A 27,589-nucleotide genomic window follows, 5' to 3' on the forward strand; every position below is an offset into this window, starting at 1 on the left:
CTTCCCGGAATAGCACCCAGCCTTGTGGTTGTGACGGGTTCGGGACCTCTTCAAGGGCGCATCTCGCGGACGTTTGGCTCTGTCCTCTGCACATCAGGGTCTCGTGTGAAATTCTTGGGGAGGCTAAACGCGCGTACCGCTGGTCGTGTATGCTGTGAGCATTGCTGAATGGCATGCTGTGAGCATTGCTGAATGGCTTGCTTTGCAAAACCTATGCATTTTGCGGGCCTTTTATATGACCGTTTTAAGGGAAATATTGATAGTTTATCTACTGGAAGATGGTGATGGTGGGAATTTCTTAAAACTTCTTAAAACTTGTAATTTGCCGTAGTAAGAAAAGTAGAAGACCACAGCTACCCAAAAAAGGGTGTGAAAGTGTGATTGGATACTTTGTATACCCTGTTTTTGAGATCTTCACTGTAAAAGCGTTAGCACATGGGCTGCTGAGCACCTGAGATGGGGATGTCTGCATTGAAGTGTCACACAGGATTCCAAACTCACTACGCACAAAAAAGTGTTAAAATTCCCAATGATTTTTACATTGACTGCATGTTGAAGTAATATATGTGTCTAATATATTATGTTAAACCTATCAAATTAAGTTCATCGATTTCTGTTTACTTTTTAAATGTGGCTTACCACCAAGCTCTACTGCTCTTGAGTGGATTCTGTCTCACAATGGGTTTTCCTGTCATTCCCCCAGGGCAGCTAGTGGGTTTGAACCCCCAACTTTACAGTGAGCAGATCCAACACCTAATCTGCAGGGCCACCAGGAAGCCTTAGTATGGCTACTAGAAAATGTTTACTTATATGACTGACACTAAGTTTCTGTTGACCAGTGTTGTTCTAAGTCTACTGTGCTGAACACAAATCAACACGACTCCTTGCTCAGAAAACATTGACAGGAAGGAATGTTTGTTAACCTTGAAGTTGAAATAAATACAAGCCCTAAGTATTGCAAATTTGCCCTTCTCCTCCCACAATTTACCAATGCCTTTAACATTTGAAAACTTTAGGGAATGGTAGTGAAACTAATATTTGTGTGAGGGGCTGGTTAGTGTCTAGAACCCTGGTGGCAGGGTGTGTTGCATGCTAGGTTGCCAACCACAAGGTTAGTAGTTCGAAACCACCAGCTGCTACATAGAAAAATTAGGCTTTCTATTCATGGTAAGATTTGCAGTCTTGCATACCCACACAGGCAGGTCTACCGGGTCCTATAGCGTCACCATGAGTCAGAATTGACTCGATGGCAGTAGTTTCGTTATGTTTGTTTTGTTTTGTTTTTTAGCTAATGAGCAGCACAAGGTCTTCTCACTACAGGTTTAGTTTTCTTTCTTGTAAACCAGAATCCTCAAGATCCGTGTTCATGAATGAGGATCCATCTCTATTGGGTTTGGGATCATGAACAAATACTTTCCTGTTTTATACTCCGCTATCACCATCAAAGGACCACAGTTGCGCTGTTGGGAAGCTTTAGGTTACTAACTATAAGGTCAGTGGTTCAAGCCCACTAACCACTCTGAGGGAGAAAGATGAGGTTAGCTAAGATTTTTCTATTGACTCAGTTGTAGTGAGATTTTGGTTTTGGTTTGGTCGGTCACTGTCTTGAAATTATGAATCTTTGAAGAAAGAACCAGCATTTTGATTTTGCTCTGGACCCCGTCAATTATATTGCTGGTCCTGGCCCTGTGACGTGTTTACAGAGTCACAAGACCATCCTCACATAGTAGCAGTTAGCCTTGGTGGAGAAGTGAAGGTGTACATAATTGGGTTGATGTAGGGTTGGGAAATAGGAAGGGCAAAGAAGGAAGAAATGATGATATTGAAGAAATTGATGAGAAAATAATTAAAGTTATTCACCCTGGGCTCCAGGACTGTTAGGGAAGTATGAAAAGTCACTATAAGACTCCCTAGAGGGTTTTCCGAATCACCTAAATTGTATGCGTCTGTATAATTATAGACTGGTAATTCCTGACTGAAACTTTTGCAGGATCAATAAGGAAAGCCATGTTTTAGTTGACTTTATTTTATATGTCTTTGTTAGAGCTCTGTGCCAGGATCTATATCTGGTACTGACATAGTTTTCTTTGCCCCTGAGAACTGAGAACTTTGCCCCTGAGAACTGACAGCCATATGAAGATTGGAAGGCCCTCAGTTCACCTCAAACCCAAACTATAGCCTCTAACCAGTCTGTTTGAAATAGATTGTAGTTGTAGTTGGCTTGTGCTATTAAAATAATGATTGCTTTTAGCTATCATTATTTGTTTTTTGCTTAATCTGCTGGACTGTTTCTCTTTTCAGACACCCAGTTTTGACATTTATACAGAGTTAATGGAATTGAAAACGACTGATCATGTCACTTAATTTCCCAAATTAATGTGACTATCAGTCATAAATAGAGTGTTTAGGTAAAATACAACCAACCATTTTTAATAGTTATCTATTTCTTTTCATGTTATAAATAAATAATTAACACCATACCCATGATTTAAAGGCTTTACGATGAGATTAAATAAGATTTTTAAAATGATTTAATTTAAAGAAAAATGATAAAATAACACAACATGTGGTACGTATATGGATATAACAAATTGGTATGCTGATGACTGAGGAGTTACAAACATGGATCGATTCTTCCTTACTCTGAATAGATGAAAATAGGTGTGAGAAGAAAGGAGCCCTCCCAGTCATATAGTGATCTTTCCAAGGTCAGCTGGCCAATGTATCTCAGACAGGTAATAGAACTCAGCTATGTTCAATGCACCCCAATATTTATTCTGCTGTGTAGGCCTGCTTTATATTATTGACTAGGAGACGCCTATGTTTTACTGGTGACATTGTACTTCAAATCTGCACTGTTAATTATCATGGTCGTTTGTGATACATTGTACTTCAAATCTGCACTGTTAATTATCCTGGCTGTTTGTGATATTAAAATTTAAATTTAAAAGGTGCACGACCCACATATAGAGTGCTCACTAGCCTCATACGGCTAGTGGCTAGCATATGTACATCACAGATATAGAACATTTCTACTACTGTAGACAGTTCTATGGCCAGTACTACCCTAAACTATTGCTTAGGAACATGATTCATAGCCCTTTAAAGTTTTCTCTCCTTCAAAGGGATACTGCTTATTAATTTGCTTACCACATGGAAGTTATTTTTTCCCTAATGTTGAAATGAAGGTACTAGTAACCATGCAATTAAGATAATTGATCATGGGAAATGAAGCCAGATGGAGTTCTCAGATCCCTACCAGTTCATCTGCTTGAAGTGGAAGTGTTTGTCTTTTTTTCCCCTCTCTTTTTTTAATACAAAGCCCATGGAGAGAAGAGAACTGTATGAGAAACAGAGTATCTGTGTAGAATTGCATGGCTTCTTGAATAGTTTAAGAATTGTATTTTGTCAGTATCTTAAAACTCCTTTTATTCATACGCAGACTTTCAATGAATGGACCTGCCTGGACTCTTTGAACAAATGAATAAACATGAGTGGCACCAAACCTGATATTCTGTGGGCGCCCCATCAGGTTGATAGATTCGTTGTATGTGACTCCGAACTGAGCCTGTATCATGTGGAATCTAATGTGAATTCAGAACTCAAAGCTGGATCATTACGTTTATCTGAAGACTCTGCAGCTACCTTACTGTCGATAAATTCAGATACTCCCTATATGAAATGTGTTGCCTGGTATCTCAATTATGATCCTGAATGTCTTCTGGCAGTTGGACAAGCAAATGGTCGCGTTGTTCTTACAAGTCTTGGTCAAGATCATAACTCAAAGTTCAAAGATTTAATAGGAAAGGAATTTGTTCCAAAACATGCCCGGCAATGTAATACTCTTGCTTGGAATCCACTGGATAGTAACTGGCTTGCCGCTGGTCTAGATAAGCACAGAGCTGATTTTTCAGTGCTAATATGGGATATCTGTAGTAAATATAGCCCAGATATAGTTCCCATGGAGAAAGTGAGGCTGTCAGCAGGAGAAACGGAAACCACGTTGTTAGTAACGAAACCGCTCTATGAACTAGGGCAGAATGATGCTTGTCTCTCTCTCTGTTGGCTTCCACGAGACCAGAAACTGCTGCTGGCTGGCATGCATCGTAACCTAGCCATATTCGATCTGCGGAATACAAGCCAAAAGATGTTTGTGAATACAAAAGCTGTTCAAGGGGTGACAGTAGACCCATACTTCCATGACCGTGTTGCGTCCTTCTATGAAGGTCAAGTTGCAATATGGGATCTTAGAAAATTTGAGAAGCCAGTTTTGACTTTGACTGAGCAGCCAAAGCCATTGACAAAAGTAGCATGGTGTCCAACAAGGACTGGTCTGCTGGCCACTTTAACAAGGGATAGTAATATAATTAGATTGTATGATATGCAGCACACCCCCACTCCTATTGGGGATGAAACTGAACCCACCATAATTGAAAGGAGTGTGCAGCCTTGCGATAATTACATTGCTTCCTTTGCCTGGCACCCAACAAGTCAAAATCGGATGATAGTGGTAACTCCCAACCGAACCATGTCTGACTTCACTGTTTTTGAAAGGATTTCTCTTGCCTGGAGCCCAATTACATCTTTAATGTGGGCTTGTGGTCGCCATTTGTATGAATGTGCAGAAGAAGAAGATGACAGTTCTTTAGAAAAAGATATAGCCACAAAGATGCGGCTTCGGGCTTTATCAAGGTATGGACTTGATACGGAACAGGTGTGGAGAAACCACATTTTGGCTGGAAATGAAGATGCACAGCTCAAGTCACTCTGGTACACTCTCCACTATATCCTTTACACGGGGAATGTTGGCACATGCATTGGGTAGACATGTTTTTAAAGTTTGCTGCAAGTATCATGCAAAATGTTTTACTTGCAAGTGCATAGTACTAAAATTTCAAAGTAAAATTGCTTAAAACTCCTGGACTTGAAATACTGCTTTGCAGATTGTGTAGGAGGAAGAAAAGCTATGTTAGTGTAGAACCAACTTACTTGCACTGGTGCCTATTATGAATTGGCTCTAAATCAAAACAAATTTAGCTTTGAAATGTTTTTATTATACATAGTCACTAGTATTTCCTATGCATTTAAATACTTATGAAGCAGTATACAGAAGATATGGATCAGAAATCTCCAGGCAACAAAGGAGCGATGGTTTATGCTGGAATTAAATCCATTGTGAAATCCTCATTGGGTAAGAAAATCCAGTGTTATTTTCTGCACTCTATTTATACTTGTTATGCTGTTATTTTTGTCCCCACTCATTTAGCAGAAGTTACTTAGATATTTCAGGATAATGTACATAAATACTCTTTTTGTGGGGTTGGTTTGTTTTGTTTTCTGATTCCATGTTTAGTGATTTGCTTGTTTGGTTAGATGAATAATTATATTCAAAATCCTTTTGGGAAGGAGTTTTGGCTCTGTGTCTTTTCAAATTTATTGTGTTATTTTTTGAAGATTTGTTTTGAGAGATATTGGGTTAGATGATTTATATAGCTTGGTAAGACCTTGGTGGTGGTGTGGTTACGTGTTGACATGCTAAACACAAGGTTTGCAGTTCAAAGCCACCAGCCACTCTGAGGAAAAAAAGATAAGCCTTTATGCGCCCATAAAGACTTACAATCTCAGAAACCCAAGGAACACTTCTCTGTCCTGTAGTATTACTATGAGTCTGAATTGATTTGATGGCAATGAGTTTTGTTTGGATTGATCATAATAGTTTTCATATTGTCATGGCATTTTGTTTTTCAGAAACTAAACAATCTCTAATCGAAGGAGACCCTTTTGTTACTTGAGCACTTTCATTTAGTCATGTAATGACAAAAAGTAATGACATGAAAACAGACTAGCCTTCTCTGAAGAAGCTGTGCCTGAAATAATCTTTGATAGTATGAATTAATGTAGGCTGTAATCAACTACTTTAGAAATAAACTAAAGGAGACATGTCTCTTCCCTCATAGAGGTTAAACAACCTAGATATTCTTAATCCTGGGTAGTTTAGTTTCTAGTTCAAAACATGGACAAGTAAGCATAGAGTTGTAATATAAGAAAGAGCATACAGTTGTTTGTAGGAAAGATTCTTTATTTGGTATTTAATAATTAGAGAATTCCCTGGGGCTAGATAGAGATGATAAGTTCATGGAGGGAGCAGCACAGCTAATGTTCCTACGACAGAGAGAGCACAGCACACCTAGGATGAATTGGCTGAAAGTCTGGGGCCAAGTGAGGAAGGAATGGGACTAGAAAGCTAAAGCATTGGACCAAGTCAAGAAGGAATTAGAAATCATGTTAAAGGTTTAGGGAGATTCAGTATCCTCAAGGAGCCCTAGTAGAACTGTCAGATAAGTGTGACTACTAACAGGGTCAGTGCTTCACATCCACTGCCTCCTCCTTGGGATAAAGAAGAGGTTACCTGTTCCTATAAAGATATAATTCTTCAGAAACCTAAAGTTAGGTCACTGGAAGTCAGAATCGATTTGATGGCAGTGGGCTGGCTTTGGTTTGGGTTATCATCAGCATCCTGTAATAAGAGGGAACCAAGAAAGGATTTTAAAGGGTGTTAAGCTTTAGATTTGCATTTTAGAACTGTCATTCTGTGGAATGACTTGGAGGACTATCAGGTAGGAGCCCATAGTAGGCAAAAAAGATTATATTCTTTCCAAGGTGGTGACAATGGGGCTGGAGAAATACAAGAGGGTACCCCCAAAATGCTGATTTTTTTTTTATATGAGGGGCATAGTGCATTTGGAGTTTGTAACACCAGGTCAGACTGTTAATCAAGCTTTCGATTGAGAGGTTCTGAAAGATTGAGTAACAATATGCCACAAAAGTCTGGTTTGTGGAAGATAGGGGACTGGTTTTGCCACCAACGACAATGCACCTGCTAACACAGCCATCTCAGTGTGCCAGCTTTGGGGGAAAAAATAGCATGCCTCTCTTGCCCCACACACCTAACTCAGCTGACCTCGCTTGTGTGACTTCTTTTTGTATCCGTGAACGAAGAGGGACACAAAATGACAGTGATCTGATGACTTACAAGAGGTGAAGAAAAAAAAATGAGGGAGATGCTGTTAGTCATCCAAACAGATGAATTTGAATTTGAAAAATGTTTCCAAGAATGGAGTTGTAGCTTTGTTAAATGTATTAAGTGTAATGGAGAGTACTTTGAAGATGATAGGTTGTTGTGTAAAAAAATTAAATACATAGCTTTGAAAAATAATTCCATTTTTTGGGGGGAGGTACCGCCTTGTATGGACAAATTAGAGAGTAGGACAAAATTTAAAGGAGATGAGGAAGAAAAGAGTGACATGTGTTTAATATTCAAAATTGTTTAATATTTCTCAGTAAAATGGACTTACTTCCTAAATATATTTCAAAATAACAATAAAGCAATTAATGTAAGAATGTTTTTCCTTTTTAGGAATGGTGGAAAGCAGCAGACATAACTGGAGTGGATTAGATAAGCAAACTGATATTCAGAATTTAAGTGAAGAGAGGATCTTAGTTTTACAGCTGTGCGGGTGGATAAAGAAAGGAACAGATGTTGATGTGGGACCATTCTTGAACTCCCTGGTCCAGGAAGGGGAGTGGGAGAGAGCTGCTGCCGTGGCATTGTTCAACTTAGATATTCGACGAGCAATTCAAATTTTGAATGAAGGGGCGTCTTCAGAAAAAGGTACCAGGTTATATTCTAAGGTATTGGTAGTTTATTGAATCATTTAAAGAAAGTGTGTTGATATTTTCAAACTCTCATCAAATGTTTTATTCTGGATCTTTGTTAAAAGATAAATTCCACAGTACAAATCAAAAGTAAATACTGACCCATCCCTTTTGTTTATATTTCAGTTTAGGCTTGCAAAAAGAATATATATCTCTTAAATGTTATTTTCGTAACATTCTCAGCAGTGCTTAGCTGGTTTGATTTCAAATTATTTTAAATATAGCTCACTCCAAATACATCCAAAGATGTATTTCTTTGGATAACAAAGCTATGTTAGTTTACAAATATTTTTCTGGTAAAACATTGAGAATAATTTAGACCAGCGGTTCTCAACCTGTGGGTCGCAACCCCTTTCACAGGGGTTGCCCGATTAATAACTAGCAAAATTACAGTTTTGAAGTAGCAACGAAAATAATTTCATGGTGGTGGGGGGGGTCACCACAACATGAGGAACTATATTAAAGGATCTGCGGCATTAGGAAGGTTGTTGAGAACCACTGATTTAGACAGTTGTACTTTCTCTTTTGAATCATTTGTTAATCATGAATAAGCGGATTGACAGACTAATATAATTTTTAAGCATATTTTTATATGAAAAATGCTTCTACTTAAGCCTGGTTAAAATTCTTTTTCCAATACAAATTAAGTTTTATCCCAATTAACAAGACAAGATTCTGTCTATGAATACGCCTTTAATATAATTAGAGAAAATTGTATGTATTAAAATAGATCTATAAAAATGATATTACACATAAAGAATAACAAAATTATTATAAATATTCAGTTATATACACCACCATCAAGTCAACTCCAAATAATAGTGACCCTACAGGCCAGAGAAGAACTGTCCCTATGGATTGCTGAGACTTTAAATCTCTACCAAAGCAGACAGCCTCATCTTTCTCCTGGAGAGCTGCTGGCAGTTTAGAACTGCTGACCTAGTTAATAGCTTGCTGCACAACCCACTATGCTACCTTTAATGTGAATACCCAATTAGCGCAATTTATAATGAAAAGGTATTCCATTTATTTTTTATAAAGAGAAACAATGAAAAGCAATTATGGCTTTATTCTAACATTTTGCCACAAGTATTCAGAAACAAATATTTGTTTAAAAATTTCAGGGGTTTTTTGTTTGCTTTGTTTGTGTGTGTGTGGTTTTTTGTTTGTTTTTTACTTCTTGTCAGAAATATTTCATTTAAAAATACTAAATATAGATACCTATTTTTAATATACCCAGCAAATCATGTGTCTTCAGAATCCTTTATTAATACTTTTGTGTCAGATGTATCTGGAAGAAACTTAACAGATTTAAAGACCCATGCTAGTAATAGGGAAAAAGTAGTGTTCCAGTCATTTTAATAACTTGGCTAATGACTGAAAAGACATTTTTATATATTCAAAAAGAAGATACATTTTTGAGTCAAAGTTTATTTTTAGTTGGAAGTAATTTTGTTAAAATTATTTCAAAGACTTTACATCTAATTTAGAGTAGGCAAAAGAAACATGTCAAATAAGTGAGTGGAAATGTGTACAGAAATGAAGAGCAATGCTGTCAAGGACAAAGTTAGCAAGGCAGTTTTATTTCCAAGAGAAAAAAAATGATTAGGACTACGGAATGGAAAGTTGAATTCTAAAAAGTACTATATTTTAGCAAAAAATAAAAGCTTCTATGTAAATATAAAAATACTTAGGAGTAAAGGTTCAAAGTAAATTTAATTTTCTCTTTTGAGGCTAAACTTAATCTTTGGAGTTTGGGGAGCCATGGAAAGTTGGTTAGTGGTTAATCAGCAACTATATAAACTACAAAGAAGAACAAATGTTTAAAAGATGATTGGTAACAAATACTCTTGCAAATGTGTTTAAATGTTATTCAGTGATAATTCTCATAAGTTTGGGTTTGAAAATTAAAACTAGAATATAAATGTTAAAATATGGCTTTCTGCACTTTGTGGTTGACACATAAGTTATGTGCCTTACACATTTAAGAATAGGGAAACAATTATTTTGTAAATTGAAATCCTAAGATGCAACTAAATTTACTATTTTAGGGTAATTGCATTTATTGATAAAATTGATAGTTATTCTGGTAAGGTGGCTTCATGTTTCTTCCTTTATATATTAAGCAGGTATCATAGAGTATAGGGACCTAATTGGACTGAGTCCTTGAAAGTTAACAGATGAACTCATTCTGCATAAGATTTACAAGTATGGGCATGAATTTTGTGAGACTGGGCGTATTTTTGTTGGACCTTACCAAATTTCCCAGTCTGAATCAAAACTCTTATCCTAGTGGGTAATTTCTCTGGGAGTGAAAATCACTCCCTGATCATTACTTGTTTATGATTTAAGAAATGTGGACAAGTGGATTTAAGTATTTGATCATTCTGATTAACTGTTACTAATATGCAGGAGATCTCAATCTCAATGTGGTAGCCATGGCATTATCAGGTTATACGGATGAGAAGAACTCCCTGTGGAGAGAAATGTGCAGCACTCTGCGATTACAGCTGAACAATCCGTATCTGTGTGTTATGTTTGCTTTTCTGACAAGTGAAACAGGATCATATGATGGAGTTTTGGTAAGCTAGGTTTTGTTTTACAAGACCCTTTTTAAAATTAGGACAGGCATTTTTGTCTAATTTTACAAAATTAAAAAAATCTCTGTTGCATAAAGTTTCTATGGATGCATTCTATGAGAGTAAGTAAAAAACAATATTGTGACTAGGATTCCAGTTCATACATATATGCCAGAGCTCATTCCAAATAAAGTGTGTTACCATGTCTCTGTGCTCCGTGCACAGCTGCAGACAAATCCTCTGAGTACTATACTGACGTTATCATCATGCCTTCAAAATAAGGATGCTTTATTGTGCCTTGGGGGAAAAAGTAATTTGAAGCCATGGATAATACCAAATTTTTAACAGCACTCAAGTGCACATCTTCCCAAGTCATTGAAGGTTTTTGAGGCCTGCTGTCCCACATAAAACAGCACTTTTTAGATGGATCAAGTTTTATACGGAAGGTTGGGAAGACCTCAAAGATGAATCGAGGGAAAACTGTCAGGCTCGATAAATGAAGAGACTGAGCCTCTAAGTCCAGAAACTGTCTAAATAGATGATAGTGGTACCATTGACGTGATGGCTACTGAATTTGGAATCTCACAGGATTCCTCATTTCCAATTTTAGGGGAACATCTTGGCCTTGGCAAGCTTTCAGCTTGATGGGTGCCGAAAGCAATGTGTAAAAGATCAACTCGCTCAAAGACCTAATCTTTCCATCAGTCTTTTAAGTGATATGAAAGCCAATGAAAATTATTTTATGGAATGAATTGTAACCAGAGACAAATCTTTGATTTACCAATATGATACAGAAAGCAAGGTCCAATCAAGAGTGGCTTCTGAAGGGATCTGTTGGGCTGAAAAAATTTAAGGCAGAGAGTCAGTTCAGAAGATTTTAGTGACTGTTTTTTGGAATTCAACAAGGATCATTTGGAATACATGGTGTGTTACTCCGGGTTGACTAAGAAACAAATTCATAGACACTCGTGTACAAGGAAGAGCTTTTTAAAAAAGAGCAATTTTATATTGAGAACACATACCAGCCCAGTCCAGCTCAAGTCCATAAGCCCTATATTAACCCATATGTCTGATACTAGTTGATAAATTCCTGTTTAGACTCACCCAGCACATGCAATGATGCCAAATGCAGGAAGTTCACAGGCCAGTAGGTAGAAGGTCTTGTGGAGCCAGTGACAGTGGAAGCATCTCAACTCTAGTACAGGTCTCCACATGTCCTCCAGCTCTCTTTGAGTGTTTCAACCACAGGAATGGGAAGGCAGAGAGAGTGAGTCTGGTTTCCAGTGAGCTATTTATCTCTGTTGTGCTTCTAAAGCTGTAACCTGATTGACAAGCTAGCGTCCTCCCCTTCGCTCAAGTTGATGGGAGATTATATAACTGCCACACATGGCTTCAAGAAGTGATGGGGTTGCCAATAGAAATATTTCAACAAACCAGTGAAGCAATGGAAGCACTCTTGTCTATGCCAAGAAATTTGGAATATAGAAACCTGGCCAACTGACTGGAAGAGATCCAATTTGTACCCATTACAAAGAAAAGAGACCCAAGAAAGCTCACCTTATAGAACAATATCATTGAAATATGCAAGAAATATTTTGCTGATGATCATCGAAAAATGGTTGCAGCATTACATTGACAGGGAGCTGCCAGAGATTCAGGTTGCATTCTGCAGAGGGCATAGGACCAAGAATATCGTTGCTGACGTCAGATGAATCTAGACTGAAAGCGAGAATACCTGTGACAGGTTTATTGTGCCAACCTGGCCAATAGAAAGATGTGGGATTAAGCAGGTTGCAGTTTGACTGGATGGCAAATAAATAAATGGCTCTGCAAGGGCCACCCCCATCTCTCTTGCTCTCTGGTGATCAGACCAGCATGCAGCTGCTTTAGCTAGTTCTCTGCCTCAACCTGTGAGCTACACTACCTGTGGGACAACCAACCCGTGGATCATGTTGCTAGCGCTTGAAGCTCCTTCGAGACCTGCTTTGCCAAGCTGCTGTTGCATCACCTTGCATTGCTTGAGTTCAATATCCCATCTGGACCTGCTTCGCTAAGTTCCCTAGCTACTTACTGTTGCTGACCCACCCTTCTACTTGCTGCCTGTGGGCAGACTCTACCTTGTTCGAGGGAGGACTCCACTGTCTGCTTCCTTGACCTTGGACCCGGCAGCCCACGTGTGTTGGAGAGTTGAAGGACTTATAGTATGTGTGTGTGTGTGTGTGTGTGTATCTATACACACACACACACACACACACACATATATATTCATGTGTCCTGGTTTTATTTCTCTAGAGAACCCTGCATAACACAATCCCAGAAAGATGTTTACCGGTTTTTTTTGTTGATAATGTAGATCATAACCAACTATGGATAACCTTGAGAAGAATGGATATTCCATTTTATTGTGCTCATGTGGAACCTATACATGGGTCAAGAGGCAGTTGTGTGAACAAAACAGAAAATACTGTAGGTTTTAAAATCAGAAAAGGTGTGCATTAGAATTATATCCTCTCACCATACTTAATTTGTAAAAAAAATTTTTTCTTAATTAAAAAAATAAAAGTAAAAATTTGTATGCTGAGCAAGTAATCTGAGAGGCTGTGCTCTATGAAGAAGAACATAAAACCAGGATTGGAGGAACTCATTAATAACCTGCAATATGTAGAGGACTCAGTCAAACTTGATAAAAGTTGGAAGCACTGTCTGATGATGATCAAAGATTTAAGTATGCATTACACCCCAACCTAAAACAAAAATTCTCACAACTGACCGATAAGCAACATCACAGTAAACAAAGAAAAAATTGAAGTTGTGAAGGATTTAATTTTACTTGGATCTACAATCAGCACTTTTGGAAACAACCATTGAGATATCAAATGATGAATTATATTGGGAAAATCTGCAAGAACTTTTTTAAAGTTACAAAATAAAGAGTTCACTTTGAGACTAAGGTTTTCATTTGCCTATTATGTATGCAAAAACTGGATGATGCAAAAGAAAGACCAAAGAAGAGTCCACATATTTGAACATTAGTGCTGGCAGAGAATATTGCCAGCACCGAAAATATTGCCAACATTTGCTTGTAAATTTTGGTTGCACATGCTGATTCGGTACCTAATCGCAGCAATTCTTCACTAAATTTACCTGGTCAAGCACTTTAGCACTGAGATTCCTGAGAGCTCTACTGAGGAAAATATCTTAGGCCACTAGTACTGTGTACCAGGTATTGTACACAATAACTTTATGTATCTAAAATTAGCTTACATGTTATGTATAAAAAATACTCTTTGTAAAGCTATGGATGTTACAGCACCTGTAAGAGACTTCTTGCTTTTTCTCTTTCTAGTATGAAAACAAAGTTGCAGTACGTGACAGAGTGGCATTTGCTTGTAAATTTCTTAATGATACTCAGGTGAGAAATTATTTAATTCTATGTGTAACATGATTACAACCACTGAATTGAGTGCCCCACTTATGTAGTGATTAAAGTACATAGCTGCAAGTCAAAGGTTGGCGTTTCAAACTTTTCACCTGGTCTGTGGGGAAAATGTGGCAGTCTGTCTCCAGATCTACAGCTTTAGAAACGATGGCACAGTTGTGCTTTCTCCTGCAGGGTCGCTGTGAGTCAGGATTGACACCACAGCAGCAGGGTTTAGTTTTTTTTGGCTTTTTTGGGTTGTTGTTCAATTACATTAGGACACTATTCTTTAAAGGCACATGTGTGTGAGATTTATGTGTACATTCTTATAAAACGCACATTGCCATTGAGCCGATTCTAACTCAAGGTGACCCCACATACGTCAGAGTAGAATTATACTCCATTGGGTTTTCGCAAGTGGAACATAAGGCCTTTCTTCTATTGTACCCCTGGATGGAATTGAGTTTATACCATTTTAGTTGGTAGTTTGCACCATCCAGGGAAATAAAGTAATCATTTCTTGATTTAATCAGGTACTGTGAACATGTCTTTAATAACAAAATCATGTAGAGTGCTTATTTTAGTTTCTATCTGCTTTTTGGGGTGAGATTGGTCAGCATATAGAGATATTAAAATAGCCTTTTAGTAATGCTATAAAATCATTCCTTCATTCTCACAGTTACTGAATGTCTGTGCTAACCATTTACAGTGAAGGCTAATTGCTAGCGATGCAAAAGCATTTAATACATATACCCCAAAAGCCGAATTCACTGCCCTCAAGCTGATTCTGACTCATAGTGACCCTCTGGAAAAAATGCACATAACCAACTAGTAGTGAATATGCTGAGTCCTCTGTTAATGACGAAATGCTAGGAGAATATAAAGAAATCTTGAGTAGAGTTTAGGGGAGGATCAAATCAGGGAGCTAGTCATTCTTGATAATTTCAAAGTTCCCTTCCATCTCAGATTTTTTTGCTCAGATTTTACATTCTGGTATAATAGATAGCAAAGAACTTTGTAGAATGAAGGGAATAATTTTCCTTAAATTTCTAAATCTTTTATAGAATAGCTATCAAAATATGATAAATGCCTTACCTTTTAAAAATATTTTTAATGATCATAGATGCTGTGTTTTAATTGGTAATAGAGCTAGACTTTTTAGATAGTGGACATCTGGATTTCATTTCCACTAAGTGCTTTTGTTTTAATATGTTTTTCATTAGGGATAAAATGTTTCTAAATGTAGTGGCTTTAAAGTACATATGTGTAATTAAGCTGATGGCTTCAGGAAATCACTTTGAATCTTCCAGTTAAATAGATACATCGAAAAATTAACCAATGAAATGAAAGAGGCTGGAAATTTGGAAGGAATTCTGCTGACAGGCCTTACTAAAGACGGAGTGGACTTAATGGAGAGTTATGTAGATAGAACTGGAGATGTCCAAACAGCAAGTTACTGCATGTTACAGGTTAGTGCTGTGTGGCAACAACTTAGAAAAAATAGCACGTATATACTTTTGCTTGCTAAGGCTATTCGGAAGGCATTTAACTGTAGTCTGGTTTCTTGGTCTACGAAGTCCTGTAGTCTCATCTGACTGTCCCTCAGTTGCCAGCAGTACATTCTACAGTTACTCCTTTCATTCTAGGAGGGTCAGCCTTAGCTGTATCTGAACAGATATGAAGTGCGCATGGAACAGAACCTCTCTCCAGTGTTGGCACAAGAGGTCCCTTTTTCCCTGATCCAAACTACATGTAGGCTCATTGCACATACAGAAGGCAAATTGGGCCACAGCTCTCCTAAGTCCCCTTTTCGTATTCAACAGGCATGATTTGGGGTAACCAGGTAATCTACTTTCTCTCAGTTTGTCCTGTGGTCAAAGATAGATTCCTGACAAAAATTCAAAAATTACCATCTACATTACCTGTGTTAAAAATAGGGTGAAGATTCAGGGTGTTTCTCTGAGATTCCAAATGAGATTACCCCCCTGCCCCCCCGCTTCCCCCCCCCACATTTACTTGTTGCTATCATCTCCCTCTTTCCTGCCCATCTCCTTCTCACACGATATAATAGCATGCCATGTGTCCGATAAGCATATTTTACGCTCACCTTACCCTACCTAATCTCATTCTGTCTTGTATTTTTATTGCACAAAGATTATACCATCTGATGTGCCATGAGTCCCGGAGGCGCTGCTCTTTCCTTCAATCTTTTTTTTTAATCTACAAATTAGATATTTTCTATTAATTTATTCATTGACTCTTCTACTTCTGTCTGCTGTTATGCTTTCAAGGGAATTTTTCATGTTCTTCACCATTGCTTGCTACAGGGGTACTTTAAGAAGTTTGTTGGGGAAATTCCATTATCTTTTAATGCACTTTGCCCATAAACTCTTTGCAGCTTCCTCATAATTCTAGAATTTTTTCTTTCTTTTTTTTTTTTACATTTCCCAACTTTTAGTTCCTTGTGAATTTACTAATTTAAATACTTTTTTCATATAGGTTTTTGAACCCATTTTCTTGTAAGTCTTAGAGCATATTTCTGATAAATGCTTTGAACAGTCTGAATTTGCTAACTCTTAACTTAGATTCTGGTGATTGCCCTTTTTCCCTTGACTTTGAATCACATTTACTTGTTTTCATTAAATATTGGCTGTTGTAGACAGTGTGTTATAGAAATCTGGGTTTCTTTTACCTTTTCTAAGGAGTGGTGATTAATGTTTTAAGGCAGTTCAGTCTAGTTTATACATAGAGATGGAGATCTACAGGTATATATATAGAGAGAGATTACATTATTATTAGACCAACTTAAATTAATAGTAGTAATTCAAACAATTACATACATATATTCATTGGGAGCCCACTTTTGGCAAAAAGAGGACTTATTTCTTCCATGTTCAGTGATGTTGAGCAAAGACAATTGAAATAACTCATGTTTTCTTTTTAGGGTTCTCCTTTAGATGTTCTTAAAGATGAAAGAGTTCAATACTGGATCGAGAATTATAGAAATTTATTAGATGCTTGGAGGTTTTGGCACAAGAGAGCAGAATTCGATATTCACCGGAGTAAGTTGGATCCCAGTTCCAAGCCTCTAGCACAGGTAAGCAGATTCATTTGGAGAGAATCTTAATTGTAATATGTCATTAGTATTCCAGCCAAAGAACCAAGTGTGTATAAAGAGAAGACATTTTTTAAATAGGCAGAGGATAGGAACAGACAGTTCACCAAAGAAAAGACACGCAGGTGGCCAACAAAGATATGAGGAATCGTTCACCATCACTAGCCATCCTAGAGATAAAAATCTAACAGAGCAATACCACCTTGCCCGACAGTGCCAGCAAAATTAAAAAAGAAAGCAATACATGCTGGAGAAGGTACAAAGAGCTCTGAACCCTCTTGCACTGCTTGTGGGACTGCACAAGCACTGTGAAAGCTAGCAAGCATGGTGTGTCCTCAGACAGTTGGGAATACGTTTAGAGTTTAGTTTTAACAAGTGGTTATTAGCTCATTCTTTTGGTGACACCATGGTTTATTCTGCTTAGTAAGTTAAGTGCTCATCTGCTGTCTGGAAGGTTTAAACATACCTGCTTCCACAAAAATTAAAGCCTTGGAAACCATTTTGGGCAGCTCTGTCCTGAACAGTCACTGTGAGTTAGAATTGATGGCAGTGAGATTTTATTTGGTTTCTGTCTATAGTAAGTTCCCACTTAGGCATGAGGTTTTTCAATATCCAATATATTCCTTTCTAAACTACTCATTTGTACCCACATATAAAATTATTCTATGTCTTTATAAATAAAAAGGCATTTTGTTGTTTAACATTATATGCAAGTACCTACATCTAATTACATGCAGTTTTTAAATTTTTTTTAAAATTTATTATTTTAATAAAACATTTTATTGGGACTCTGACAGCTCTTATAACAATCCATACATCAGTTGTATCAAGCATGCTTGTACATACATTGCCATCATTATGTCCAAATTTTTTTTCTACTGGAGCCCTTGGTATCAGCTCATTTTTTCCCTCCCTCCCACACCCTCTTTCCCACCTTGTGAACCCTTGATAATTTATAAAGTATTTTATTTTCATACTTTACACTGTCCACTGTCTCCCTTCAACCATGTTTCTGCTGTTTGTCCCCCGGGGGCATGGGGGTGGGAGTTGTACATTGATCATTGTGATCGGTTTCCCTTACACATGCATTTTAAAATTTTATTTTATTTTGACATTAGCTTTAGCCCACTGATAGGACAGAGTAGAACTACCCCTTTGAGTTTTCAAGATTGTAAATGGTTACGGGAGCAGAAAGCCTCATCTTTTCCTTATGGAGCCGTGGTTCAGTTTGCACTGGTGTCTGCATTAGTTGAAAACACATACACATACACATCAGGCGCATGGCATGAGAACTGTGCATCTTAGGGAAGACAGTACATCATGGGTATATTCTCAGTATGAGCACTGGATGGTGCTATCCTCTTATTTTAGGAAAACTAATATTAATAAAAGAGCCTTACATGATATATTGTTCTAATTGATTTGATAAATGACTATCTTATAAACTGACTGATAGGAATTTCCCTTTAAAAACAAAACAAACAGGTTTGACTGCCATTATTTTAAAATTTTAATTACAGAATTCCTAATCCTCTTTGATCTTAAGAAAAGAATGGTTTCTTTGCCAAAAATATTTTTTGCTCAGAAAATTCTGTCACCGAGTTTTGGATGCCACCACCCTCACCCACCCACTGCCATAGGGTCAATTTTGACTTAGAGTGACCTAATAGGCAGGGTAGAATGGCCCCTGTGTGTTTCTGAGGCTGTAATTACTTATGAGAGAAGAAAGCCTCATCTCTCCTGCAGAGCAGCTAGTAGGCTTGAACTTCATGCATGCAATTAACAGTCCAATTCTTATCTGACAGAAGTGGTATTTTATAATATGCCTGTATAAACTCTCAAAATTTTATTATCTGTATAGTTTTGGAATCCAAAGGTCCCAGCTTTTCCTGATTCTGTTAGCAATGTTAGGATTAATATAACTAAACAACTATAACTGAAAGGAACTACTTAAATACTGTCACTACTAAGAGGAGAAATTCGAGAGCTGTAACAAATTTTTTATGCTATGTAATAAATTATTTAAAAATCTAAAGTTTATTTAAAATTTTTTGGGTGCTGTTTATTTTTGCCTTCTTTTTAAAAAATCATTTTATTGGGGCTTGGGCAACTTTTATGACAATCCATACATACATCCATTGTGTCAAGCACATTTGTACGTTTGTTGCCATCATCATTCTCAAAACATTTTCTTTCTACTTGAGCCTTTGGTATCAGCTCCTCATTTATTTCCCCTCTCTCCCCTCCCGAACCCCTGATAATTTATAGATTATTATTTTTTTCATGTCTTACACTGTCCGATTTAACTGCTTTTTTTTTTTTTTGTAGGTGTTTGTTAGCTGCAATTTCTGTGGCAAGTCTATCTCCTACAGCTGTTCAACTGTGCCTCATCAGGGTCGAGGCTTCAGTCAGTATGGAGTCAGTGGCTCACCAACAAAATCTAAGGTCACAAGTTGTCCAGGCTGTCGGAAACCCCTTCCTCGCTGTGCACTTTGCCTCATTAATATGGGAACCCCTGTTTCCAGTTGTCCTGGTATGACTTAATTCTAAAATGCCCTTTACTGAGGTCAACTTGTTCCTATATAATTTGATGTAAATTAATACATCCTAGCCTTAGTTTGTGTTCTTTCAAAACAAAATATTAATCTGGATGCCAAATCTCTTGACTTTTAGGTTTAATTTTCTTTTCTGGTATTTTTCATTTCATAGTATATACACACGTATGCATGTATGTATGTGTGCATGTGTGTTTTAATGTTAGTACTAGGGTTATTTTTTGCTTTTGATCAACAACATAAGTGATGGCTCTACCCTTGGAGCTCCCTCAATACAATACACAGGCAGCAGTCGACTTTTGTAGAAATTGATATTGGAGAAGCTCAGTGTCATTAGCCAAAAGAAGGCTGGAGCTAGCTGGGGAAGACACAGTTATTGCACATAAGCAAGCTCAAATTGAAGTTGTAGAAAATTACAACAAGTCCATGAGAGCCAAATTATGACGCCCTGAATTTAGACCCTCTCAAAAGTAGATTGACTCGCTGAACACAATTGACTAAAGACCAGACAAATTGTGTGATGACATCAAGGACATTCTATATGATGAAAGTAAAGGGTCATTTTTTAAGAAAGGGATTGTGGGAAAGAATAGAGTGGATACCTGAGCTCTTAGCATTCCAAAATGAAGCAGATCGTAATAGAAAACAGATGCTGTCCTGTGGCATTTTGAAGGTTCGGGTGTGCAGTCCCACTCCTGTGCCTTGCCTGTGGTTAGGGGCTGTATCCATCCATCTTCCTTCAGATCCAGGTAACCAGATTAGCCTGTTTAACAGAAATCTACTCAGGTCCAACTTGGAACATCAGAACTCTATAGAAACAGTTCTGATTAACATTGTAAATTATAAGCGTTGTTTATTTAACAAATATCTATTTAATATTCATTGTTCAAAGTGCTAGAAATGGCAGCTGTGAGCAAAAATTCCAGCTAGTGGAGCAAAACTTCCAAGTGGTGAAATGTTTTTCAAAGTTAGATTATCTACTGCTTTCCATCTTGCTATTCTATTATTACTAATTCATTGCTGTTGAGTTGAATGTTTCAGACATCACTGCCCTATAGGACAGAGGATCCATAGGGATCCCAAGGCAATAAATCTTTACAGAAACAGTGCCACATCTTTCTCCCAAGCCTGGCTGGTGGAATCCAACCACCAGCCTTTTGGAGAACACGTGCATAACCATTGCATCACCAAGGTACCTTATTATTATTAATTAGGGCATAAATGAAGCTATAGTTTTTCTAAAGGCTCCTGTAGTCTTCATAAGTCACTCTAAATATTTTTATTTTTAAAGTCTTTTGAGCTTTAAAAGAAAGCCTTTTCATTCGGTGATAAGGAGACTAACATGTTCAGTTTCATCTGACAAAAGGAACCCCAGTGCAGAGTTATTTAAGTATTAGAGTGATATTGCCAGGTAAGTGGTTCAAACCCATCAGCTTCTCTGTAGGAGAAAAATGAGGCTATCTGCTCCTGTAATGATTTACAGTCTCTATGGAGCATTTTAACTCTGCCCTGCAGGGCCCAATCAATCAGAATCAACTCAATGGCAGCAGGATTTGGGTCATCAGAAAAACCTAAGGATTTGGGTCATCAGAAAAACCTAAGGTTTAGCCTCTTCTAACAAGGGTTTTCCGCAGAGACAAAATAGTGTCTAGATAAAATCCTGAAGAAATTTAATGTAGTTTATTTTTACCCTCATATGAGTCAGAATTAACTTAACAGTAGTGCGTTTGATTGGGCTTTTATTGTTGTGTTTTTGGTGGATCCTTCAGGAAGAATGCATGTTTTATATCTTAAATTTACATGTGTGTGAGTGTGTGTGTGTTGCTTTTAAAATTTTTAGTATGGTCCCATAACAAAATTTGCCATTTTAATAAATTTTAAATGTATAATTCAGTGACATTACAGTTATAATTTTATGCAACTAATCACCTCTATTTCCAAAACCATCTTAAATCTTAAACCTTCTACTCACTTTTTTACTTTCATATTATTAGCAAAAACAGATCGAATCATTTTTGCATATTTGGAAGCCTGTCTCTGTATCATGTATAACCAAAAATATCCAAGGTGAAATTATGAACCCAGGGTTAGTGAATGCAATGATAGGCAGATGACATACCCTTCTTGCTGAAGGTGAAGAGGACTCAAAGCATTTACTGATGAAATTCAAAGGCTATACCCATTGCAACTTAATGTAAGGAAAACAAAAATCTCTGCAGCTGGACCAATAGACAAAATTATGATAAATGGAGAAAAGATTAAAGTAGTTAGGGATTTCATTTTATTCAGGGAAGGAGCAATCAAGGAACAAATGATTTGCACTGGGTAAATCTGCACAAGATCTCTGAAAAGTGAGAGAGCAGAGGTCTCACTTTGAGGACTAAGGTGTGCCAGACTCATGCCATGGTAATTTCATTTGCCTCAAGTTTTGGATCACCTCGTGCATGTGAAAGTTGAACAATAAAGAAGATTGCAGAAGAATTGATGCATTTGAATTATGGTGTTAGTGAAAGATATTGACAGTATTGTAGACTGTTGGAAGAACAAACTAATCTGTCTTGGAAGAAGTGTAGTAGGATGAGATGATCCTTAGAGGAAAGGAGGTTGAAACCTTGTTTCACATACTTTGGCTATGTTGCCAGGAGAGAAGCACAACATGCATGGTAAAGCAGAAGATCAGCACAAAAGAGGAAGACCCTCAAAGAGATGGACTGACACAGTGGCTGTCACCAGGGTGCCAATCATAGCAACAATTATTAGGATGCACAGGGTCAGGAAGGGTTTCATTCTGTTGTACATCAGGTTGCTTGAAGTTGCAGCGGACTCCATGGTACCTAACAACATCAGTGAATAAATTTTAATAAATACACCATTGCTTAATTAATAAAATATGTGAGGTAATCAGAATTAATAAAATGAATTTTTTGAGCACTCAGAATTACACTATTAAATATTAATCTCTTGCTTCCCTGTATGGCATCATCACTATATGTTTAGTGTTGCCTCTGTTCTTAATTCTGTTTCAAAGACTCATATATAATATAGTTTTAGACTTGCCTTTTCACCCCAGCATTGTCTTATTTTCTTAATCATGATGAATGTAGATATAGGTTTATTATTGTAGTTAATCTTCTATTAATGACTAGTACAGCTCTAACTGTCTATTAATGATAGACATTTTGGTTTTCAGACACTGCTAAAATGACAGTGCTTCTATGAACATTTTTACATGCCATCTTTTAGCTGTACAGTAGTGTCTGTAATGTATCAAGTAGAATTGTTATGTTTATGACCTTGTAAGATTCTGCGTAATGTTTCAATTAAGATTATTTTTTACCTGAGATCAGGAAGGTGATTGACTTATAATTTTCTTTTCTCCTATTTTTTTTGTTGGGTTTTGTTAGCTAAGTTATACCACCTCCATGAAGGGTATTAGAAAACCCAGTATTAGAAAGGATTTGTAGAGATAACAATTACTTGTCTGTGTTGAATTGATTCACCTGGAAATGGCTCTGGTATCTTCTCTAGGGGAGGGTTTTTCGTAGGAAAATTTCTTTACAAGAAGAAAATGATTCTGTTTACCTAAATTTTATAATTCATATTATTTCTTAGTGGACTTTGATAATTTCTATTTTTATTGGTTATTTAAAATTCAGTCCAAACTAGATACTAGCATCAGGTTTGCTATTTCTAGATGGTGAATAATTCATATTTGAGACATGGTTTTAGAAATATCTTTTAGTAAACATTGAATAAAATTTGTTCCCCACAGGAGGATCCAAATCAGATGAAAAAGTGGACTTGAGCAAGGACAAAAAACTCGCTCAGTTTAACAACTGGTTTACATGGTGTCACAACTGCAGGCATGGTGGGCATGCTGGTCACATGCTTAGCTGGTTCAGGTAATCCACACCGCCTTCTCCTTATTGGGCTTGGAGTCTTAGGGGAGAAGTCAGATGGCCTTTTAAATAGTCCTTGGTTATGTAATCACTTGTAGCCAAAGGATGGATTTCTTTTTTACTGTCACTGGAGGTTACAAAAGCGGTGTCAATATTTCCTTCAATAGATATGTGTAAACGTATACTCTATAATTGATAGTTATCTAAGAAATGGTTTAACTATTTTATATGAGTTAAATGTTTGTGTGATTTAGCTTTATTTCAGAAGTAGATGTTTCTTTTTTTTACAGCTGATCGAAAGTTTAAAATCTGTCGTGAAGTTGAAATAGAAAAGAAATGATAGAGCACATATACGACTACTACATCAGTTGTACTCTAGTTAGGCAGCATCTATGCAATGAAGAGTCTCAAGATCATATTTACTATATATACTCGAGTCTAAGCCAACCTGAATATCAGCCCAGGCACCTAATTTTACCACCAAAATGGCGTTAAAAATGTGCTGAAAAACTGAGCTTATACACAAGTCTATACAGTAACCTTTATTGTGAGCCATCCCAGTGACTCAGTGTTCCTTACCTCTACCAATTTCATACCCAGACTCTCAAGTCAGCCTTTCCTTTAACTGAACACATCCCAATCACCTGGTCACCTTAGTTGCACGTGAAATATATTGTTAATGTATATTTAGAAAGCAAAGCTCGTTTTAGTTTGGTAGTTATTAATAACAATGCTTTTTGTCTCTGGACTTTAATTCATGTGTTTTCCCAAATTGTGCGTTTGTGTGTGTGTATGTCTAATGTGGCCTTCTTACTGTTACTTATTTTTTCAGGGACCACGCAGAGTGCCCTGTGTCGGCTTGTACATGTAAATGTATGCAGTTGGATACAACAGGGAATCTCGTACCGGCAGAGACTGCCCAGCCATAAAATGTTAGCACCTAAAGAGAAACCTTCGAGTGTGGAGCTAGTAGAAATCCTTCATAGCTCAAAACATACCTCAGAACAAGGCACTCATGACTCTCCTGTAATGGGAAATAAATCATTCTATCAGATCAGCAGTTTGATGTTTGAGTGGTTTTCATGTGTTTCTCAGATAATGCTGCTGAAATGAACATTAAATGGGAGGCATATATTCCTCAGTAGTTTGAAAAAGTTAATTTTGGAAGAACTTTATATAATTTGTTGAAATGAGGTTCTACCAGCAGAATTTTTAGAATAAGCATCAACAGACCTTGAGCCCATATCTTCAGAGCTAAAGTTAGAGATTTTTCAGTAAAGTCTGTGTCCTTTTAAAATAGAAGAAAATAACCAATTCAGTGATTCAGTCCATACATACATTACGTTCATCCATGCTTAGATTCCTTTAAGGTAAATTAAGGATTTAGAATTGCAGAGTCCCTATCCCAAACTAGAGAATACATTTTATCAATGTACAGTTGTATATGTTAAAGAGAGCTTTCCTGCCTACACTTTTACTTAAGGTAATAGATCTTTTGGCACAGACCATTATTGTCTCCCAAGAAAGCCCTGGTGCCCTAGTAGGTCACACTTTGGGGTACAGCCATTCGACACCACCAGCTGCTCCATGGGAGAAAAATGAGGCTTTCAACTCCCTGAAAGAGTTAAAGTCTCTAAAAAAAACCCATGGGGGCCATTCTACTCTCCCCTGTAGGATTGATCTGAGTCAGAATCTACTTAATGGCAGTGAGTTTGTTTTAATTTAGGGAGAAAGCCAAAATTGAGAGTGTAGCTCGTGACTTTTTCTCTTCCAAAGAGAAAAGGATACACTGTTTCACGAGAACATGCTATATAGCATGTGCTGTTTCAACCTTTTTCCCTCCAGTGCCCTGACTTGTCTTTCACAGTTTCGCTCTGTATTAAATTATCATCTTATCTTGATTATCTGGGTACATTTATTGAAAAAAAAAAAAAAGCTATGCAAGATTACATGTAACCAGTTATTCAGCATAGTCCGTTATCCTGTCAAATTCCCTCTTGTTTTGAATAGCCTGCTTTATTCCAAAGTAGCCTGACTAGGAGACTTGTGGTACAAATGATTTATAACATGCTGCTTTCTCTGATATACAGAGAGATGAACTGGATTTTATAGTTGAAATTGTGTTCATAAGTAAAATAGAAAGTAAACCTAAAACGTAACTTTGTTCTTTTTACAGATTTTAGAAGGAAAATATGTTAAACTAAGGAATTTTAAGAACTTTTCTGTTAGTTTTCCACTGATGAAAAATAAGATGTTTATTTGAGGTGTCAAAGGTTGAACAAAAGTGGTTTTGGTTTGTTAACCCTGAGTTCTGATACAAAAGCACCTTTTAAAAGAAAACAATGGATGTATTACATATCTACCCTAAAGATTTTACCTTGATGACAATCTTTTGAAATGAAAGAATTGGGAATATTTATAATTTTTTACAAGTTGCTTTTAAAGGGAGCATTCCAGTTTTCTAAGTACATCTTACTGATTTCATTTTATTAAGTCAGTAATATGACTTCTGTAGGCTTGCCCCTTTCAAATTTACTGTGTTCTAAATATGAAATGTCAAATTTAGGTAATGTCAAACTCATCATACACATTTCTATTTCTTCTTAGCTGAACTGGAACATGAAAATATAGTTTATATTTAGAGTAGGGTTGAATGTAAAATATTTATAATTTTGGGGAATACATTATAATGAAACAAAGTTTATGTAAATCTGCTTTTTTGTAATTATGGTATGTAGAGTGACATTTTAAAATTCAATTTTATTTGTCACCCTCGCATTTCCTGTGAAGCTAAGACATGCAATTCATAAGATGCTATTACATTTGTTTTGCATTTCCATGTGTGCCAACCATGAAAATAGATTCAAATAATGCTCCTCTTTTTTTATTATGAGGTTACTGAAATTTGGGTTATTGCGCCTAAGTATATTCAATAAAAGAATAATAACTGTTTTTATTTTTAAACAGTTGAATCTAAATTGACATCAACATGTCTGTTCTAAAAGTTATCTTACGACTTGTAAAAACAATCCACATAAAATATTAGTACTCATTTTGATGTCAGAGTAGATGCTTATTCTTAGAAGCAACCTACCTTTTAAGCTATTTTCCTGTGGAGTGTGTTTTCCAAAGTATTATTAAAAGTGGAATATCTTAAAAGTAACATTCCTTCATCAGTGCTTCAGGGGTGAGTAAATGGGAAAGAAGAATACAGCTTTGCACTCAACTGGATGTCTGAATTTAATGTCAGATACTCACCTGCTTGTTAATCTGTAATTCAATCACTCATCTGTTCTGACATTAAAAGGATGGGCTTATAAACCTAAATTCTAATTCCAGCCTCAGTATAATGGGCGACTGGTAGCTTTTTTGAGCTTCAAATCTTAAAAGAAGGGTACAGTAATACCCAAGGTAGATATGATTTTATCCTCCCCCTAAGCTGCTATCAAGTTGACTTCTTTCTACTTCTGGCCACCCTGTGTGTTGCAGTGCAGCCCTGCACTCCACTCATGGGAAGGCGGGCATTTCAGAAGTGGATCTCCAGGCCTTTCTGCTGGTTCCGAGAGCTTCACCATCGGCACCCCAGAAGTGCCATGATCCTAACAGTGTTTTGTTAAGTTGTAACAGTTAGTCATTGCTACCGTCCTATTCACTGGGTGTTCTTGTGTCAGAATTTTGTAAATGAATATGGGATAACGTAAATAAAGAATCTACATTTTTTTTCGGGAATGAAAATTTCCCCAAAAATTGTTTTCATAAATCTAGAAAAATTACAGCATTTTCTTTTAACATAGGACCTGGCTGATTTTGTTTCCCCGTACTTTGAGTATTACCATTTGTGTGTGTATCGTAAGATAAAAGGTAAACGTTCTGGTGATTCTGAACAGTTGAGTAGGGACCTTGAAAATGATTTCTGGGTAAATGATTGGATGAGTTCATGAAGATGTTTGTTTCTATGAGGTGGTTAAGTTGCTTACTATTAACAGCTTGGATACTTAAATGAATAATAATGGAAAACTGAGTTAATAAATGATGCTTCATAAAATGGAAAAGCAAGAAGCTATTATAAAAACATGTTTTATTGACAAGGAAGATTTATGCTATATTGGTCTGTAGAAGGAAAGAAAAAATTATAGAATAGTAGGGAGAACAAACATTTGCATCAGAGACCTGAATATTTGTAAAGGTCTTTTTAAAGGATTATCTTTAAGGAGTGAGTTTCCAAGTAGCTTCATTCTTGTTTGTCTTCTAGTTTTTCTGTGATGTATTTTTTGCATAATAAACGTACATGCATATTATATACACAT

General features: G+C 36.8%; 1 protein-coding gene across 1 annotated transcript; it reads left to right on the plus strand.

The window, feature by feature from the left end:
• Positions 1-3,445: 3,445 nt before the first annotated feature.
• Positions 3,446-24,336, plus strand: MIOS (meiosis regulator for oocyte development). Its single transcript, XM_004702682.3, has 10 exons — positions 3,446-4,784; positions 5,093-5,191; positions 7,418-7,672; positions 10,129-10,298; positions 13,642-13,707; positions 15,024-15,182; positions 16,658-16,810; positions 19,157-19,361; positions 23,156-23,285; positions 24,115-24,336. Exons 1-10 carry the CDS (start codon positions 3,491-3,493, stop codon positions 24,209-24,211), a joined length of 2,628 nt encoding a protein of 875 aa, XP_004702739.1. The 5' UTR covers positions 3,446-3,490; the 3' UTR covers positions 24,212-24,336.
• The last annotated feature ends 3,253 nt before the right edge of the window (positions 24,337-27,589 follow it).

The sequence above is a fragment of the Echinops telfairi genome, unplaced genomic scaffold, assembly GCF_000313985.2.
Source record: "Echinops telfairi isolate 266 unplaced genomic scaffold, ASM31398v2 ScPeMD7_23;HRSCAF=83, whole genome shotgun sequence".
NCBI classification, from domain to species: domain Eukaryota; kingdom Metazoa; phylum Chordata; class Mammalia; order Afrosoricida; family Tenrecidae; genus Echinops; species Echinops telfairi.